The sequence below is a fragment of the Zeus faber genome, assembly GCF_960531495.2.
Source record: "Zeus faber genome assembly, chromosome: 17".
Taxonomy (NCBI): Eukaryota; Metazoa; Chordata; class Actinopteri; order Zeiformes; family Zeidae; genus Zeus; species Zeus faber.
Window position 1 is genome coordinate 31,555,329 of NC_137204.1, and position 19,112 is coordinate 31,574,440.

Below are 19,112 nucleotides of genomic sequence, written 5' to 3' on the forward strand. Positions count from 1 at the left end.
GAGGAAGGGAGAGGAATGCAATAAGAAGGGTGCTGCCGCATTCCAAGCGTGTGTGTGTGTGTGTGTGTGTGTGTGTGTGTGTGTGTGTGTGTGTGTGTCTGTCGGTCTGTCTGTAAGGTGTCCACCGGTGAATGTACATGACTTATCCCAATTGGTTCTGGTGTATAAGGTCGGTATTATGTCGTGGCTGCTCCAAGCAGCAGAAAGGGCCCAGAAGCCGCCCCTCGAGCTCCGCAGCTGCGTACACACTATGGCTGCAGGAAAGCCCTGAGCACCCTGCCCTGCGGCCACAGAAGACCCCCGGGTGCTCAGAGAAGCTGGAGGGTTGTGGAGCAACGCCCACGCCTGGCCCCAAGGAGCATAACCCAATCCCAGGGAGCACGAGGCAACGCCGCACCCCAGGGGCACGCATGTACAACCCACCCCCAAATGCAGGCACAAGACACAGCCGCAGGTACAGAACCCGGGCCACGGGCGCCAGGCATGGACCACTGGCCCGGATACAGGTGCAGCGCCAACAGACAGACACCCCGCCCAAACCGCCCGCCCCGCAGGCGAGCCAGTGGGACCCCCATGCCCCATGGAAGGGCGAGGCCAACCCCACCGCAGCCGACCAGACGCCCCACCCGGCCGGGAACGCCAAGGGCCCATCCATGTAGCAGAGTGTGCTCAGCGCAGGGCACCTGAATGTTAGCACCCCCCCCCCCGTCGATGCCAGCAGGTTGGCAGATATATGGGCCCTCCACCACCCCTGGCACCTGGGGCACCTGCCACAAAGAAGCCGTGCAGCGGGAGCAAAGGCCAAAAGCCGCCCCCCACACTCCAACCCACACCCACAGCAGCAAGCAGCCCCCCTAGGGGCCCCGGAAGGTGTCTGGCGGCGCTGTCTGCAGCCCCACCAGTTTGCAGCACACCATAAGACACCAGGCGCAAGCCGCCAGGACTTGAACGATGGTGATTTATGTTTTACATGAGGATAGGTGAGGAACTGCTGGTGTTGTCAGAATAAAATCAAATCAATGAAAAACTAAAGTAAAATTGATAATAATAATAATAATAATAAATAAAGCCACCTGTCGGTCGTGCAGTGCATTGGGACACAGGTTTGGAATTAAAGACAACACTTTCACGTGATTATGTGTTGTATGTACAGTATATTAGGCCAAAGGCCAAAGAGAAGGTTTATGGATGGGGTGAAGGAAGACATGCAGTCGCTTGGTGTAAGGGAGGAAGATGCGCAGAACAGAAGGTATTGGAGGCAGATGATCCCTTGTGGCAACCCCTAACGGGAGCAGCCGAAGGGAGAAGAAGATATATCTATATATATATCCATATATCCATGTATGTCTCTTTGAAAATGTTATTGGATTTTTATTATTTTTAACTTTTACCGATAGTCCAGCAATCCAGCTTACTTTCTGACTAGTCTTTGTAAGTTCTGAATAGTTACGAAGTTCAAAGGCCCATTGTGTGACTCTATTTTCAGTGCTACAAATGAATCCTGGGTGATCGAACTGGTGTCTAGGGCGTGTGACCGCCTGGCCAAATATCACTCTACAGCACGTATGGATGAGATGAGTTCAGAGAGATTCTATTAGTGCCTTGTGGTAGGTTTAGCTACCTGGCTGATAAAAAACTTGATGAAATGAGCAAATGTACAAACGCGGGATAATCGAGGTATGTGTGTTGTACATAACTGTCATAAATGTCAAACTAGCTTTACACGTGAGTCCTTGGTGTAAAAGTAACATTATAATTTAAATATCTGGTGGAATTGCTGGAAAGGATACTGTAAGGCTTTCAAATAATTGGAAAAAGTTATAACAAGGAGAGAGAGAGCTGTAAAGTTAATTGATAGACTGAAAGGATTGTGGAAATTTATGTTGTAAAAGTCATATAAGTAAAATATTGGTTCAGCATAGGAAGCTGCAGGACTGGTTTGATTTAACTAAAAGTCAAATGGAGCACTGTGTGATTATGGTTAACGAGTGGTGTTTAGCAGACTGAATGAAAATCAAATTGAATTTAAGTGCCAGTTAACAACAGTAGTCTATGCTAAGGTAATATGAATAGATATTGAACGGTGTGAACTGTTGGATTCTGTTCAGAGAGATGATTGTGATATTGATCTTAGAGGTGTGGTGTCGTAGCAGAATGAAAGTTGCTGAAATAAAAAATGTCTGTTGGTTCATTAATGCAACTTTGGTCAGGTAATGAGTATGGGAAAGATGGGTTTTTTTCAGTTTGTGCTTTTTTCATAGATTTTATCGCTTGATAAAACTAATTGATAAAACTAATTGATAAAACTAAATTGATCCATATAAATTGGGAAAAAATGCTTACAAAATATATTTTTGTGACATCGCCGAGAGAGCAGATATGATGCATAATAGCAGCAAAAAATGCAGTCGTTTTGGTTTATAAAGTTTGAGTTATTTCTTTTTTCTTTTTGTGTTCTTGTGTTCTTGTGTCAAAGTGATCCGCTGGTTGAGATAAGATAATCCTTTATCCATCCCACAGTGGGGTAGTCTGCAGTGTTACAGCAGTAAAGGATTGGCACAATACATGAAGCATTAGTAGATTTGAAATTCTAAATTAAAGGATATATATATATATATATATATATATATATATATATATATATATAAGGATATATAAATAAGTAAACAGTATAGATTAAAGACTATGCATTAAATAGTAATATTGCATGAGTGAATTGTCAGTTTTAGTTGTGATATACAGTACAATAGTGTTTGTGTGTTCAAATGCTTACTGGTTACCTTTTTCAGTGAGGCTGGTAATTGTTGAAGTATAATTGAACAACATAATTATTATTATTATTGTATATTTTTTTACTCCAGATGCAATCTTGATTTGACATTGAATAAGGTAGCTGTTGATATACAGTATAAAACTAAACAAGTCGTTTAACAAAGAGGAATAACTGTTCTGTTTTGTACACTAGAGAGGTAATGCATGTGTACATTCGCTTACTAAAAATTGAAACACTAAAATAAATGTGAAATACGTTGGCTGTTTCAATGGCTTTTAATTTGGGCATTAAACAATTTTAAGTTTAAATTTGAAAATATCTTGTCAATCGATTAATGTTGTAATTGTGTATTGATGGATATCAACCAGCCCGTCTTTTTAGTGTTTTATTTCCAGAATCAGAATCAGAATCAGAAATACTTTAATAATCCCAGGGGGAAATTACTTAAATGCTTACGCATTTCTAAGCAGGAATTCACTGGACTGCAGTTTGACCTTTGACCAGTGCAGAAGTGACTCCGTCTGATTGGGAAGACCTGAAGGATTGACAACAGGATTCTTCCAAGAGAATTGCTCTTCAACTGAGTAAGGCCATGACATGTCCAGCATTCAAAGGTCCTTGTAAATTATTGATATTATTGCTATTTGTATTTAACTGATTTGCAAATTTGATTATTAAATAGGCTCAATTGGAATTATTGTGCGATGGAATGCATGCAAGCTTATAAATGGAATGGACCCTGATTGAATTAAGCTTTATATCTCATACGGAGCTCCATCATTAAAAAATAGATAGTCAGATATTATAGACTGCCCTATAGAACCAGAATAATTTTGATTAGTTCTTATTCAAATGTGACATTCTCCTAAATTTACCTAGTTGTTGAAGCAATGTTCAGAAGCTGAGTTAATGATTACTGGGTTATCACCCAGGCTCACTCACCACTCACTTTTACAGTAGTAGTAGACTCCTTTCATCTTCTGACAATGTCTGCAACAAACACATTAAGCACCCCAGGGCTTCACCGAGGCCCAAAAGAAATTCCTATTTTCCTGATATCCTCCTGAGAGACATGTCTACTCCTGCAGGGCCGAGAAGGTCCCTGACTTTTTAGACAGTGATCCATTTTGGCCAACATCAGGCTGAATACCTTGGGATATTTTCTGAACAAGGAACAAAGTTCTGTGATGTGAAATTAAATGCAAGCATTGACTTCTGCTGCTGCTCCCCTCCACCGACAATCATGAAGTGTTTGGTCTCTAAACACCGCAAATGCACAATTGAAAATGGTGTTGTGCACTGTTGAGGAGCCTAATCAACTATGCTCCTTTGGACCTGCCTTCGGTAATGTCACTGCATCAGAAAAAACATCAAACTGAATGACTCTAATCTGAATGTTTTTCTGCTCCAACTGGAGCTGTGGAATGACTGACCACCTGGAGTCCTACTGGAAATTATATCTATGTGATCACCATGGGGGCTGCGTCTGTGTGTGTTTGCAGCCATTGTTTTATCAATCTGTCTATCCTGATAGTACACAGATTATTAAAAGTTCTCTAAGAAAAATTACATTTTAGTAAGAGTATTGGCAAAATGTATATAAAATCTTTTTTTCCAAATTTTAGGAAATAGTTTGAATAGTTATTGAATTAAATTATTAAGTAGAAACAGAATTAGGCACAGATTATAGACTAAAGTAATTGCTTCATTGCTACGTAGATTTATACTTGAATAGTCCTTGGCAAAAGTTAAGACTAGCAGTTCAAAGCTTAACACATAGTTATGTGATTTTTAAGAGTTAGGCAACATTAACTGACCATGAGATAATCGATAGTTAATGTTATTGATCACTGAACTGCTCAGATCTCAGGTGTATTGGTTGCAGTTATAAATTGTACCTTTAATTAATTGTACCTTTTCCTAAAAAATAGCAAATTAGGAATATAATATTGAACGCAACATTTTAAAATGTTTGGTGTGAGAATCACATAATTTTTCTTTTCCTTTTCTTTTCCCTCTCTAGTTGCTAAACTTATTGTTGAAGTTATGTGGAGCCTCCGGTAATGTTTTTCTTTTCTTCTTCTGCAACATTACGGAAATATATTTTGATTGATTAATGGCAGCACACTAATTAAAATGTTGATGGTTTTATTGATCTGCTTGTATCATGGATACACAGGATTTCCTTAAGTACTTAGTACAAGATGGTCACAGTTTCTTTTTCCCTTATAACTCCAGCCGGCACAAAAGATCATTCATTATTTGAGTTATGACATTTATATATATATATATTTTTTTTCTTGTCTCCTCAGGCTCGCACCCTGGCATAGCCTTTCTGGGCTGTTGCGGTTATTGTTGTTTTTGCATCGTGGAATGAGGCAGCGCTTTCCCAGTCATTACATGGGAGAACATTTTTGTTGCTTTTCAAACAAGCTTTTGCACCTGCTCCATGTTGGGTTTGCTGGATTACTGTTGCAATCTTATGGAGATGAATTACGTCTTGTTGCATACTATGCACGGAAACTTGGTGCCGGGGTTATTGGGCTGATTATATGCTGTAGACTTTATCTTGCTCTCAAAACGGCTCATTTTCTCTCTGGCAACTCCTCTCTTGCTATCAACATGATCAACTTTTACTTTGCTTGCTCCAACTTCTCTTCTTCCCCCTTATGGAGATTCACATGACTGCTTGGCAGCGATAGCCATTGTAGCTTCCGCCAGCCAAGATGTTGCTACTCATGAAAAGTTAAACTACGATGATTTAGACCCATGAGTACAACTATTAAGAGGGTAATTGTTTTGTCTGTCATCTGTTTTTTTGCATAGAACAGTGTTGGTCTATGTTCGAAAACTGGTTGTGTTTGTGTTTCTATCTATTGTTAACTGTCTTTTGTTTTTAAACAAAAGACAGGTAAATGTGATACGGTGAGGTGTAGCTGATAAACGAGACGTACAGAACATCCGGTAATGTTTTGATGTCATAACCCTCCCATTCAGATCTTCCTATTTGTGTTGTTTACATTAATGTACTTAACCCAATCCCTGTAGGAAATGTTGGTGCCAACACAGCCAACAAAGCCACCGTAAATGATATTGCTGTTGTCTAATGATGGTTGTCTCCTCCACAGATGAGGACACAGGATTCCTCATTAACCTTGTTTTTCCACTACTCAAAAGCATCCTGCACTGAATTATTGTACTGGCAGAGCCACTTGGTACTGTATGTACTGAGCTGTAGCTCACCCGCTAGTTTTTCATTGTTTTACTTGTTTGACATATGATAAGTACCCTTTGTCAAAAGGAGGGAAAGTTAGAGAATAAAGTAAACATAATGATTGTGCAAAGGACAATGCAGGATGAGATGTTTCTACCACCAGTTTTCTGCATTCTATTCCAAGTGCTCCTCTCAAACACCTCATGATGGATTTATCAAGCTGACGCTTTGTTATGGTTAAAATATTGTTTGGTGATAATTGTATTGTTTTTCTTAATAGTATCCCAGTGAAGGTAAGCTCAACCGAGTTCCATTCCTGCCATTAGTGATGATTGGAGTACAGGGACGATCACGTGGTGTGACCAGACTGTCCCCGCATGAGGTGCTGACAAATGCGGTTAGGTCTGTCTTCTGTCGACAGAAGCCACACACATGAATTACATCACATAAACCAGTAGTTATCAGATTGTCCAGTTAGTATTTATGACTTTTAGATTTAAAAAATTAAAAATGTTAAAACCCTGCATGAATTATAAACAGTCGGTTATTTTGTAGCCTAAATGATATTCTATGGTCATTATCTCCTACATATTAGACATTGTGATAATATTATTCTGTTGTTACACTAGGGTGCATGCATTTCTTTTTGTGCTGAGACTGTAGTTGGCTATTTAACATAACTGTTGGGGAATCACAGAATTATTCCACAAATTCTATAAATTGTGTGTTTGTTTTATGGCATAGTAAGATTGTACCTGTGACCTGAGTTTGACTGTAAAACTATTGTATGAGGGTAACACCTCTCATGATTGATTTGATTTGATCAATTTATGATTGAGGGGCCATAATCCTGTAAATGGCACCTGACCCATGGCACACAACCTTTCATTGGTATAAAGCCTTCTTCAACAGAAGCAGAGGCAGACTGATCAGAATACTGCTGTGAATATACAGCTTTTAATCTTTGTCTTTATCCTGTAGAATAAATTTCCTAATACTCTCAGTTTTGTTTTGCTGTAGTAGGCAGATTAACCTCAGCGACCACACAGGGGAATTCTCCAACACTGTTTTGCTGCACTTACCAACTGTGACTGAGTTTCAAGAGATACTGCATCAAGGTGTGAGAGGTTATCTATACCAGCTTCCCTAGTGCCTGTTCCTGTTTCACTATCAGGAGGATTTGATTGGGGCTGAGCCAGAGTCCCTTCAATCTCTTCTCTAATAAGGTCAATTTTCTTTAATTACATGCAGTCACTAGCTATAAAGGGGGAGCTATTGAGAGTAGGCTGTTGTTGGGTTAGCATAGCTATTGTATCAAAAAAAGTAAAGAAAAATAAAGTATTATTTTTATTTAGACAGATTAACCTTGAGAAATACTAAGTTTTGGCTAATGAAAGAGAACTTTTGTAGTTCAGCAAACTATCGCCCCATGCCTGATGAACACTTCAAGCTCAGTCACAGGCCATTAACGCTCAGGTTTCCTACAGGATTTCTTAAGTGTGCTTATCGATAACATTCATAAGATTCAATCAGAAGGATGGCGTTAATTAGGTGAGTACTGCGCGCTGTGTGGCCTTTTACATTGTAAAAGACTATAAAATATGTATCATAATTTGTCTGTTAACCACAATTTGAAACAACTATGTGTAAGACATGTATGCTTACGAATAATGCAGTAAGAGAATATTAAGAGAAGTACTTATGTTTATTTATTTTCCGTACAAATTTTGAAATGGTTGATCTCGGCTCATATTTCAATTTCGAAAGTGATCTGATGCTTGAAAAGGTTAGCAGACCACTGTCCTAGACTAAGGACTAGTGAGCTCCTACTGTCTGGTCTTGATGCTGGTCTTAGTCCTGATAATCCATTTTCCAATCCAATCCAAGACTTGGCAAGTCTGAGACTATTTTAAACCATGACCAAACTTTCTCAGAAAGTCCATTTCAGTAAGTCCAGAAAAGTGTGAAATCAATCTACTTTAGTCTAAGATTAGACCTAATCTGTGTCTGCCAAACCACCCCATAGAGATATGAGTCTATCTGAGCCTGGCATGAGGATTCATCCGCCATTAGAACAAGGGAGAACAAAAGAACAGATGAATACATGAGTAAATTGATGAGTGAAAGGCTTGATCCTGGACCTGGATATCCTCGCGGTCCAGCACACGGGTGTCCATGTTGTGGATGGCCAGTGGGAGGAGGTGTGGAGGCGGAAGGCGACTCAGGGCGATGGTGACGATGTTGCTCCTCTTTATCCCCAACACCAATCGCGATGGCGGCTTCTGCGATGGGAGGACGAAGATGGAAGGATGGAAGAAGACTTGACTTAGGTGTCCGAAACATCAACCCAACCCTTCCGACCTTCCTTAAATTTGTGACCTGGTCCTGTTGATAGGTACTGCAACACATATTTTAGTCCAAGGTGTTTCAGTTTGCTGTGTTTGCTATTTTCTTATTCCATCTAACAAAAACAAAACAATGTAAAATTAATAGGGGGTCATGATTCTCAACATCCACGATAAAAACATTTTAAGGTCACAATTCGATTCAATTCTCAATTTAAACATACAGTATGTATTTTTTTCAGCACTGACAGCTATGTCATTGTTAGACTATAGAGTCTTGTTTTGTAAACAAAAATACTTGTTTGTTTCTCAATAAGTAACTTTAATTTGAATATTTAAAATGATTAATAATTACACAAATATGAGAATATTTAAACAAAGACACAAATAAGACAGAGTTTGGCCAGAGGAAGGCACCTCAGCTCTGCAGGACTGCCTTGAGTGGAACATTTTCAGAGAGGCAGCAACAAATGGTCATCAAACAGTTATTGAGGTATATGCTGCTACAGTGATTGGATACATCAACAAGTGTGGTGGGGATATAACAGTCACGAAAACCCTAACAATATGAGCCAACAAAAAGCCATGGTTGACAGCAGAAGTTTACAAGCTGCTAAATCCTGGAACTCTGCTTTGAAAAGTAGGCAAGAAAGCAGTGCACAAGACAACAAGATCCAACCTGTCCCGTGACATTAAGCTGGCTAAGAGAGACTTCACCCAAAAGAATCAATAACCTCAAATCAATATCCTCACCAACGCAAGAGACACACGACGCATGTGGCAGGATATGCAACAGGCCATATTGTGGGGTGTTCCCGGTATACAGAGGTTAATACCTACCAAAAGTTGTCCAAGAAAGGACAACCAGTGAACCGGCAACATGGTCATGGGGCCCAAGGCCAAGGCTAACCCTAACTCATGATGTGCATGGGGAGCGAAGTCTAGCCCGTCTGGTTCAATCCCACAGAAGAGCTACTGAAGCACAAATCGGTGAGAAAGTGAATGATGGCTATGATAGAAATGTGTCAGAAGACGCAATGCATGGCGGCTTGCTGCTTATGGGACTGGTCAGAGTGCCCAAGCTGACTACTGTCCACCACCGAAAGTGGCTACAATGGGCATGTGAGCATCAGAACTGGACCATGGAGCAATGGAAGAAGGCGGCCTGATGAATCACGGTTTCTTCTATGATGTGGATGACTGGGGCGAGGGTCTGATCTGATGAAGCATCTGTGGGATGTGCTGGAACAACAAACCCGATCCATGGGGGTCCCACCTCGAACTTCCAGGACTTTAAGGATCTGCTGCTAACGTCTTGGGGCCAGACACCACAGAACACCCTCAGTGGTCTTGTGGAGTCCATGCCTCCACGGGTCAAAGTTGTTTTGGTGGCATGAGGGGGAGCTACATCATATATGTGTTAATTAGTGATGCTTTTAATGTTGTAGCTGATCCGTGTATTGCTATGTCTTGTATATGTCTTGTTTATCAAACAAAGGCTGTAAATACAAAAAACACTGCTTGAGACAAGACAGGACATTTGGTTGCACATATTTACGTCCTGTAGACTTTGCTGGGTAAAGTTGGGATGACAGCAAAATTGACTTGACTTGACTTGAATTGTGAAAATGTGAGTTAGTATCAGGAAAATAGTCAGTGACCTGTGAACCAAAGTTAAAGGTACTTATTTAAATCATATTTGACCTTTATCCTTGATGTATGAACCTCAATACTTTAAGCTTGTGAACTAGCACTAAGTGCAAATGGTCCCGTTTGGTTGGGATACTGGTTCCAAACTGGTTTTAAACTTAACATCAAACCCTTTTTAGTCTTTTTAGTGAAAAATAAATAGTATTTGAAGATCAAGTCTAAAACAGTGGAATTACGTTAACATACTGGAAGCTTGTGTTTAAGTACAGTACTTAAACAAAGTACTTAGTGTCTCAGTTTACCTTCTGGCCGGTGGCGACCTTACAGGTGGGGCTGTTGGTCCCAAACAGATCCTGCAGCCTGTTGGGGTCCAGCTGGACCGGCTCCAGCCCAGCCCAGATGGGCTGGGTCCCGAAGTGGGTGGCCCTGGGTAGTGGATGCAGACTTGGTATTTCCTTCCAGTGGAGCTTCAAAGTGTGAGCCTTGGTAGGCGTCCCCATGGGGGAGAAAGGGGCTAACGATGGGCCTATGGGCGGCAGCGGGGGAGGGATGGGTGCATCTCGGGGACTTCCTGATGGTCTGTCCTGCTCCACACCGTCGAATCTCAAGTCCTCGTCATCCCAGAGGTCTGAGAAGTCAAAGGTGTTGAGTAGCAGGTGTCCGGCAGGTTGTGGAAGGGAAACCCATGAAGCCCAGGGCACTTCCCAGGTCGACTCGGAGTCCTTCATTTTTCTCTTAGAGATGTTTCCCCCATTGACTTCACCTACACTGGTCTATTGTTCTGAAAAACAAAACCACTCCACGTGTGAGAGACCAGGTCCGCATTTCACCTCATTCGATCAACACCGTGTCCTCCCGTTCATCTCACCCTTCAGGTGCGTTGCATTGACACTTTACTGCATATATGTATGAAAGTATGTATATGTATGTGACGAGTAAACCTCTTGTCGTCTCATATCCCTCTTTAGCAAAGAAACTCAATTGCAAACTCAAGACTTGGTTACCTGAACATCTTGGGACGGTCCCGCAACAGGACCGCTTCATGGCTCACGATCAGATCTTTCAGAACCAAACGATCTCCTGCCACCACACACTCACCTGAAGTTATCCCTGAGTGCAGCTTGAAGGCAAAAAGTAGAAGTTCAGTGAGTGGATTATTGATCCAAAAGTTCAGGGTTGACCTCCTTAATTTTCTGGAGAGAAAAGCACCTCATAGTTCTCACAGTTGTCACGCTTCTTATCATTTTTCATTGTCCTCCAGACACCACATGGAGCATCAGGTCCAGTTCTGGAGAAGATCCGAGGAGTATTTCTACACAACAACAAAAAATAAACTGGTTTGCTTCAGCAGCTTTCTTTTCCTCATTTCATGTCTCTCTCTTCCTCTCCCTCTCTCTCTCTCCCATTCCAATCTGAACTGTTTTTTTGAGTTAAGCCATTTCCCTTAATTTCCTTATCAGGCAACATCTCCTGTTTGTATTGCTACTGCAGTAAACACAACCCTCGTTATCGTTGAAGATCTCTCTTTCCTCCTTCCTCTTCTTCTGAAGTTCTCTCTGTAATGGGGGTGGATCAGCGGATAGCACTACAGTATTGCCTCAGAGCAAGAAAGTTGTGGGTTTTAGTCCGACAGGGCTCTCCATGTTCTCTCCATGTTCATGTGGGTTTCCTCCGGTCTCCCCCACCCCAAAAAAACATGCAGATCTGGGTTAGACACTCCTGCCGATGCCCCTGAACAAGGCATAAATGAAGATCTGGAGTTGCTCCCCCGGCACCGCTACATGGTAGCACACTGCTCCTAGATGTGGGATTTATTAAGTATTTAAAGTACATAGTATGTAGGCTGTATGTTTTTCTGCTTGTAAAAATTCATTTTTACTATCATGTTTCAGAGTATTTCAGTTATGCAACAGAGTAGTTATGTTTCATAGTAGTACTTATGTAAATGCATGAGAAGCAAACAAAAGGCCACTTTTGTAAACATGTAATGATGATTAACATTCATTCTTTTTTTAAGCTGATTTGCTTCTGATTCACTGCATTAAAATAAATTCACCAGAAGCACGAAGTGAAGTCTAGAAACGCCCCCCCCCCCCCCCCCCCACCACCACCACCACCACCACATCTGTTGTGCAGCAGACCCGTTCATAGGAAATAAATTTAAAAACCGAACCCTAACCCTTAGCTATCTTAACCATATATTTGCATTTACTAAATAATCAGACACTTTTCTCCAAAGCGACTTGCATGAGCTGCTGTAACCAAATCAGAGCAGAAATGACCAGTCTACCAGTGGAGCAACCTGGGATTTAAGTGCCTGAGCACCTACTTCTTAATTCAACCAGATACAAGTGCAAGATGCTGTAAGGAATCAGAATAAAAATAGTGTTAATAGTAATTGTTTTTATTTTTTTGTGTATGTTAGTGCAATATGATAAGTGCTCATAGGTTGTTAGTGCATTATGCCAAAATACAGTAACAACTTAAAACTTGTTAAATTCAACAAAAACAAAAACCCTAATCCCTAACCCTTACCCGTCAATTATTAGCACACAATTTCTATCAGACTTGGATGGTGTTAATGATGACAAGCTAAACCTTGATGTGGTGTTGAATGGGTGTTCTGATCGGGATGATGAGGAGTTCTGTCTTGGACAGGTTCAGTTGGAGCCAGCGTTCCTTCAACCACAGAAGATGTCTGTGAGGCACACCGAGATTCTCAAAAGGGGAGGTAGTGCTCAGTGTGGAAGGAGAAAGTATGCGGCTGGATGACCTATCCCGGTGAGGAGGAGTAGAGTTTACATTTAGCAGACGCTTTTATCCAAAGCGACTTACAATTGTTCAAACACCGACGGACGCAGCCATCAGGAGCAATTAGGGGTTAAGTGTCTTGCTCAAGGACACTACAGCATGCTAGCAGGAGGAGCCTGGATTCCAACCAGCAACCTTTAGATCACTAGACCACCAGCTCTACCGCCTGAGCTACCATCCCCTATAGAGTTAGAAGAGAAGAGGGCCAAGCACAGATCCCTGGGATGGGTGTGACTTAGACACCTCTCCCGGGGTAAGGGCACAAAAGCACAAAAGCTTTTCCTTCACCCCCTAGTTCTGAACCTGGGCTTTCCCTCCAATGGTGTCTCCAGACCCAGAGCTTTCCTGTTAATTTAGTAAAGTCCATTATCGCTAGGGACCCCTCGCCAACCATCACACCAGACCCCATCTGCTGTATTTGCACACCACAACAACTAAACAAAATAATTACAACTCATGGAGAAGATAGAAAAAGGTCAGAAAGTAACTCTCTCTGGAGACAGAGCTTTTAAAATCTCTCTTAATCAATCATTCTCTGCTGCTCCTCTCCATGCACATGGGGCCAAACATTCTCTCCCACATGACTAACTGCAGAAAATCAGCTTGGCTCCATCTCATTGTCTGAGGTGCTGGGGCAGGTTCAGCAGGCAGGCTCGGATGTCCGTTACAGCTCCAGGCATCTTACCCACATTGTCCCACCTCCCGGTGCTGAGGCTGTATCGGTGGACCAGTCCCGACTCACTCTGGTCCTCCTGACAGTATCCTCCCAGAATGTAGATGTTATCCTCTAGGACAGCTGACGCGGCGCCGACATGGCCCAAAGGCAGCGGCGCCAGGCTGCTCCAGGAGTCCGTGGCTGGGTTGTATGTCTCACAGGCTGTCTGGTCAGCATAGAAGCTCCTGAGGTTGCAGATGCCACCGGCCACATAGAGGCGTCCAAGCAGGGCTTCCATACAGTGCTGGGCCCGATTGTGGGTCATGTCTGCCAGTGACTGGGTTCCTCTCTCCGGGTGATATAGGAACATGGAAGCCAGGCACTCATACTTGTAGTTGAACCCTCCTGAGATGAAGATCTCTCCGTGGGAAACTGTGGCGGCCTGGCCACTCAGGTCCCTGTCCAGAGGCCTGACAAAGCTGGAATTAAACAGATTGGATGAAAAGAAGTAGAAAGACCTACCTGGAGAACACAAGTAGCTAAAGGAAACAACAGAAAACTATTAACAGCACAATCTTTCAATGTTTATTATTAAAAAGTTGTTAAATGGGAGACTCTCAAAAGACTTCTTATTGTAGGTCAATGAAAGACGCTTAAAACCTCCAGGAGTCAGACTCGCCGTCATAGACCTCCACACTGCCCACGTTGCTGTTGATCTCCCGGTCTCCGCCCAGAACTAGGAGACGTCCTCCACTCACCACGACCGGAAAGTTACTCCTCAACTCCTGCAGGTCCCCCAGCCGGTCCCAGTGGTCCAAGACTGGGTCATATCTAGGGAGGGAGGCACGGAGTGAGAGGGAGTGGGGGGTCGGAAGGATGAGGGAGGGTGTAGGGAAGTTGAGGGAGGGGGGAGGCAGGGAGCAAGGGGGAGAGAGGTAAAAAGGGAGGGTTATGGCTGTTTCCTTCATCTATGTGTGCAATACCTGTCTACCAGAACCCTCCCCTATGCTCCACCTGAAGGCAGACTTCATGGTGTCATGCTGGGTGTAGTAGTAACAGCCTCCAACCACGTAGAGCTTCCCCTCCATTACCCCAATGCCGTGTCTGAATCGGGGCGGCTCTGGCATCTGCCCTAGGCTCCTCCACTCCACCTGTTTCACCAGGCCTGTCCCACTGCGCAATGCGTTGGCGAACCAGAGCTCCCTGCTGGGTAGACGCTGACCCACGTCCGGGTTCAGCCGGTCGCCCCCGACCAGAACCAGAGCGTCCCTGGGCTGTCGGACCCGACAACCCTCACCAGTCTGGGGGATGCCAGACCCAAACTCCTTCAGTGCCAAGCTGTACAGCTCCACCTCCTTGTCGCTGCTTGACTCCATGCGCAGACTGACTGCTCTGACTTCCTGGAACTCGCGGAAGGTCATGAGGGGGAAGCGAACGCCTGCCATCAGTGATCCAGCCAAGATGAGCCTCCGCTCCGAGTCGGCCTGGACCCAAGAGACCACGGCCCGGAACACCGCAAGCTCTGTGGGGACACTCAGGCCATCTGAGCGGAGGTACTGCAGCAGCCTCCCAGGTGATAGGTCCAGGTACTTGGCAGTGGCCGACACCTCCAGGAAGTGCCTCAACACAAAGTCATGGGCCTCCTCCAGGAGCTCAGCCATCCCATAGGCCTCAGCGAAAGATACTACATCCAGGCAGGAGCCAGCATCCATTTCATGTTTTAGGAAGTCCAGGCAAAGCGAGAGGGCATGCTGGAACTGAAGCTGAAGGGAAGCGCAGGTGACCTCGAACACAAAGCCCCAGCTGAGGTAGAGCGCACCACTGTAGCAGAACTCAACAAGGTGCTGCAGCTCAGAGGCTAGTGGTAGGGGCAGGGCCACTCGGGGTTGATGGGATTCCTTCATCCCGCAGGTGAACATTCCCCGGAAGTAGTCACTGCTCGCAGCCAAAAGGACCCTGTGGACTGGAAGTAGATAAGAAATGAATGAAACACTGTGCACCTCATAACTCCATTTGAGATAAAGAATAAAGAGTGCTTTGCAGTGGTTGAAGACATGAGCTCCTGCACCAACTACCACATTTGCTCCCAGTACAAATGGGGTAGTTGATGCAGGAGCTCATGTCTTCATAAGTTTACAAACCATGAAATAAGGCTCCATCCACATCCAGAACCACATCACAGCCGATCCTCTCTGTCCACAGCTGTCTGATGGCCTGGATGCTGGTCCTCATCTGCTCCTCAGCGGACATCTTACTCTTTTCTTCCTCATAAACTCTCTTATTCATCCTTTCCTCCTCCTGTGCACACAGATCCAGCACTCTGGGGACCTCCAGTGCCTGGGCTGCAGCCCGGATCTGAGCTATCGTGTCCCTGTTCAGGCCTGCTATGGCTCCAGTGTAGGCAAACTCTTGGACGCCATTCATTCCCACGTGATCCAGCTCTGGACCTAAACACAGAGACCAAGTCCGGACCGTGTCTGGTACCCTCCCCCTTGTGAAAATCTCTCCATCCCGGTCCTTCAGTCGGTTCTGAATTAGGGAGCTGACCGCAGCCAGGACTGGGGAGTGGACATTGAAGCTCATTCCCCTCTCAGTGATCAAGGTCAGGTCTGTGAGGAGAGACCGTTCCCGGAGTTCCTTCAGAACCTGGTATACCTCTGAGGCATGGCCAGGGCGACAGTACATGACCACCCTGTCCCCAGACTCCGTTGTGTTGCTGCTCCACTCCCCTCTCTCCTTTAGTATTCCAATACTGATGTCGTTGTAGGCCACAATTCGCTTCAGCTCGTGGTCGTCTTGTTCAAACCCTTCTCCCTCTTGTATTACTTTTCTTCTCCTCTCTTTCTCTCTCCTCCAGCGCTCTGCCCATTCTATAGGTATGTGACCTCTGGGTAACTCCATGGCTCCAGGAGAAGTGGAATTTCTCTTCCGTTGCTATTCGTCTGTTTCTGTCACAGTAGTTAAAAACAATATAACAACACTTGCTGATGCCACCATCATCTCATGTCGGACTTTTATATTCTGTACTCCATTTTGGTCTTCCACTCCCACTGTCACCCTTGCACTTAAAATCCCTTCAAATCCCTCCCTCCCTGACGGGGAAGGGCAGTATACCACAGTGTATTTATAGCAACTGGCTCAGACACATACAGCTGCAACTCAATCTGCTTCGACCACAAGACGGAGAAACACAACCTATTTTTTTTTAACCTGTGCTGCCAGCATACTAGGCATACCACACAGAGTATTTGTTCCATTGCAACTAGGACAGAGTTAGTCTGCAAGTGGAGTTAAACTTGTCAACCTGCAATGCAACTCTTCAGCTATTCATTCTTAAATCATCAAGAACTTCTGTAATAACTCTGTCCTGTGGACAACCTTTTAGGATGACAAGAGCACAGTTTTTTGTTATACACAAATCTCTCTCTTTGGAGATCTATTTTACCATGTTTGGGTCTATAAACAACAAATTACTACTCCAAGAGGGGTAGATTTACCATGGGTTAGGGGTTGGTGTTGGGGTTGGGGTTAGGTTTGATGAGTACTGTTTGGATGATCCCGTCTACCCTGTCTGGGTAGCCTGGTATGTATTGGTGAGTACTTTTCCTATGTTCCCACCTGTCCAGTCTGGGCAGTTTAGTATAGGGGACCAAAGGCAATGCACGGGCCGACACTCGTTATCAAAGTTCTCCAGTCACGTATTATGTTAGGTACAGCGTTGGGTTCGTGTTTTGTAGTTTCCCCATCTGGGTTAAAATAGATTGGCATACTTTGGCTTTACGGAGAAGTCCCCTAAAGAGGGTTTTAAGGTGACACACTTTTAAACGGATGCCTGTTTCCTCTTAATTGTATAGATCTAAGAAATTCAGAGTAATTAATCTTACATTTGTTTACATGTTTACATTTGTCAGTAGTGTTTTGTTGAGTACTGTATTGATGATCCCATCTACCCAGTCTGGGTAGCCTGGTATGTATGGTGAGGTTTGTGTTTGTTGAGTACTGTATAGATGATTCCGTTTACCCAGTTGGGTATCCTGGCATGTATTGGTGAGTACTATTCCTATGTTCCCCCCTGGCCAGCATGGGCAGTTTGGTATAGGGGACCAAAGGTAATGCACGGGCCGTCGCACGTTATCAAGATTCTCCAATCCCGTATTATGTTAGGTGGAGAGTTAGGTTCCTGTTCAAGTTGTTGCGGATGGTTAAGAACGTTTTGTTTGTTTTTTGTTCTGGGTTTAAACGTGGTTAAATACACCTTGTTTGTTTTTGTTTCCAGTTGTTTATGGATGGTAAAGAACACCCGTTTTGTTTTCTTTGGGTGTTCATTTGTTATGGGTTTAAGCGTGGTTAAATAAACCTTATTTGTTTTTGTTTCAAGTTGTTACGAATGGTTAAGATCACCTTGTTTGTTTTTTTGGGTTACGGGTTTAAGCGTGGTTAGGTACACCTTATTTGTTTCTGTTTCAAGTTTTTACGGATTGGTTCAGAACACCTTGTTTGTTCCTTATTACGGGTTTAAGCATGGTTAAGTACACCTTGTTAGTTTCTAGTTTAAAGTTGTTACGGATGGTAAGAAAACCTTGTTTGTTTTTTATTACGAGTTTAAGCGTGGTTAGGTACACCTTATTGTTTTTTGTTTTTTGTTTCCAGTTGTTACGGATGGTTAAGCGCACCCTGTTTGTTCTTTCTCCGAATTACCATATGATTACTATCAGGAATTTAGGACACATTCATCAGTAGTGTACCTCAGGATCATTGAGTGTTTCAGCCTTTTAAACAAACTATACACCCTCTCCTTGAGGCAGGCCACCTGGGTTTGATCAAGACCCTGGTGTGTGTCCCCCGGTCAATTGGTTTTATTTAAAAAAAAATTTTGTTAGTTGGATTTCGTTGCATTTGGGTACGACCTTTATACGTTGGTAGGATATTCTTTTTCTTAGACTTTGAGTTTTTTTTGGTTAGGTTCTGTCTTTGTCATTGGGTAGTTCTTACCATGGTCATTCGGATTTTGTTGAGTTTGGGTACGGTCTTTCTTTGTCGGTAAGATATTTCTGTCTTAGGATTCTGTTGAGTTTGGGTAAGTTTGTATCACTATTTTTTCTTAAGGTGCCTCCGGTATTATTGGTTGGACTTTGTTGAGCTTGGATACGTTGCCTTTTAATTTATCCCAGGTACATTTCTGCTGTTGTTAGACGAGATAGTCGAGTTTGGCTAAATTGAAATACCGTTGTTCTAACGTAATTCAAGTTGATCGGGTTTTGGTTATTTTCTTGGGTAAGCTATCGTCTGTTTGATGATAGTTTGGTTACTTCGGTTATAATGGATAATAAGATCTGATTACGGGTATGTCTTGGGAGTAAGGATAAATTAGACCTAGTAGAGTAAGTGGTTACTGTTATCTCCTAGGTATTATTATACAGGTTGGGTTAAAGGATGGAGATAGGTAGTTAGTTCTAAAAGGTCTAGGTCCCGGTGCATCCACGGCCTGGTCCCTAAGTTTGGACCAGGGGATGAGGAAATAAGGGTGTGAAAATTTAAATTGCTGTAAAAACAGCATTCTACTTTTAAAGGAACAATTCCTGTGTCCCGTACACCGCACAACTCCAGGAATTGTCCAATATATCTATGTTTTTTTTAGTTTTACACCTAGAAACCTTGGATAAC

At 43.3% G+C, this 19,112-nt stretch overlaps 2 protein-coding genes across 2 annotated transcripts; both read right to left on the reverse strand.

Moving 5' to 3' along the window:
* Positions 1–8,056: 8,056 nt before the first annotated feature.
* LOC307243108 (FH1/FH2 domain-containing protein 1) lies at positions 8,057–10,710 on the reverse strand (the record flags this gene model as incomplete). The annotated part of the gene is made up of 2 exons (XM_080017755.1): positions 8,057–8,269; positions 10,285–10,710. 2 exons carry the CDS (start codon positions 10,708–10,710, stop codon positions 8,057–8,059), a joined length of 639 nt encoding a protein of 212 aa, XP_079873881.1.
* A 1,641-nt stretch (positions 10,711–12,351) lies between these two features.
* On the reverse strand, positions 12,352–16,489 carry LOC307243349 (kelch-like protein 33). Its single transcript, XM_080018128.1, has 4 exons — positions 15,590–16,489; positions 14,463–15,411; positions 14,109–14,279; positions 12,352–13,927 (listed from the first exon to the last, which is right to left on the reverse strand). The coding sequence occupies exons 1-4, from the start codon at positions 16,347–16,349 to the stop codon at positions 13,408–13,410; spliced, it is 2,400 nt and encodes a 799-aa protein (XP_079874254.1). The 5' UTR covers positions 16,350–16,489; the 3' UTR covers positions 12,352–13,407.
* Positions 16,490–19,112: the final 2,623 nt, after the last annotated feature.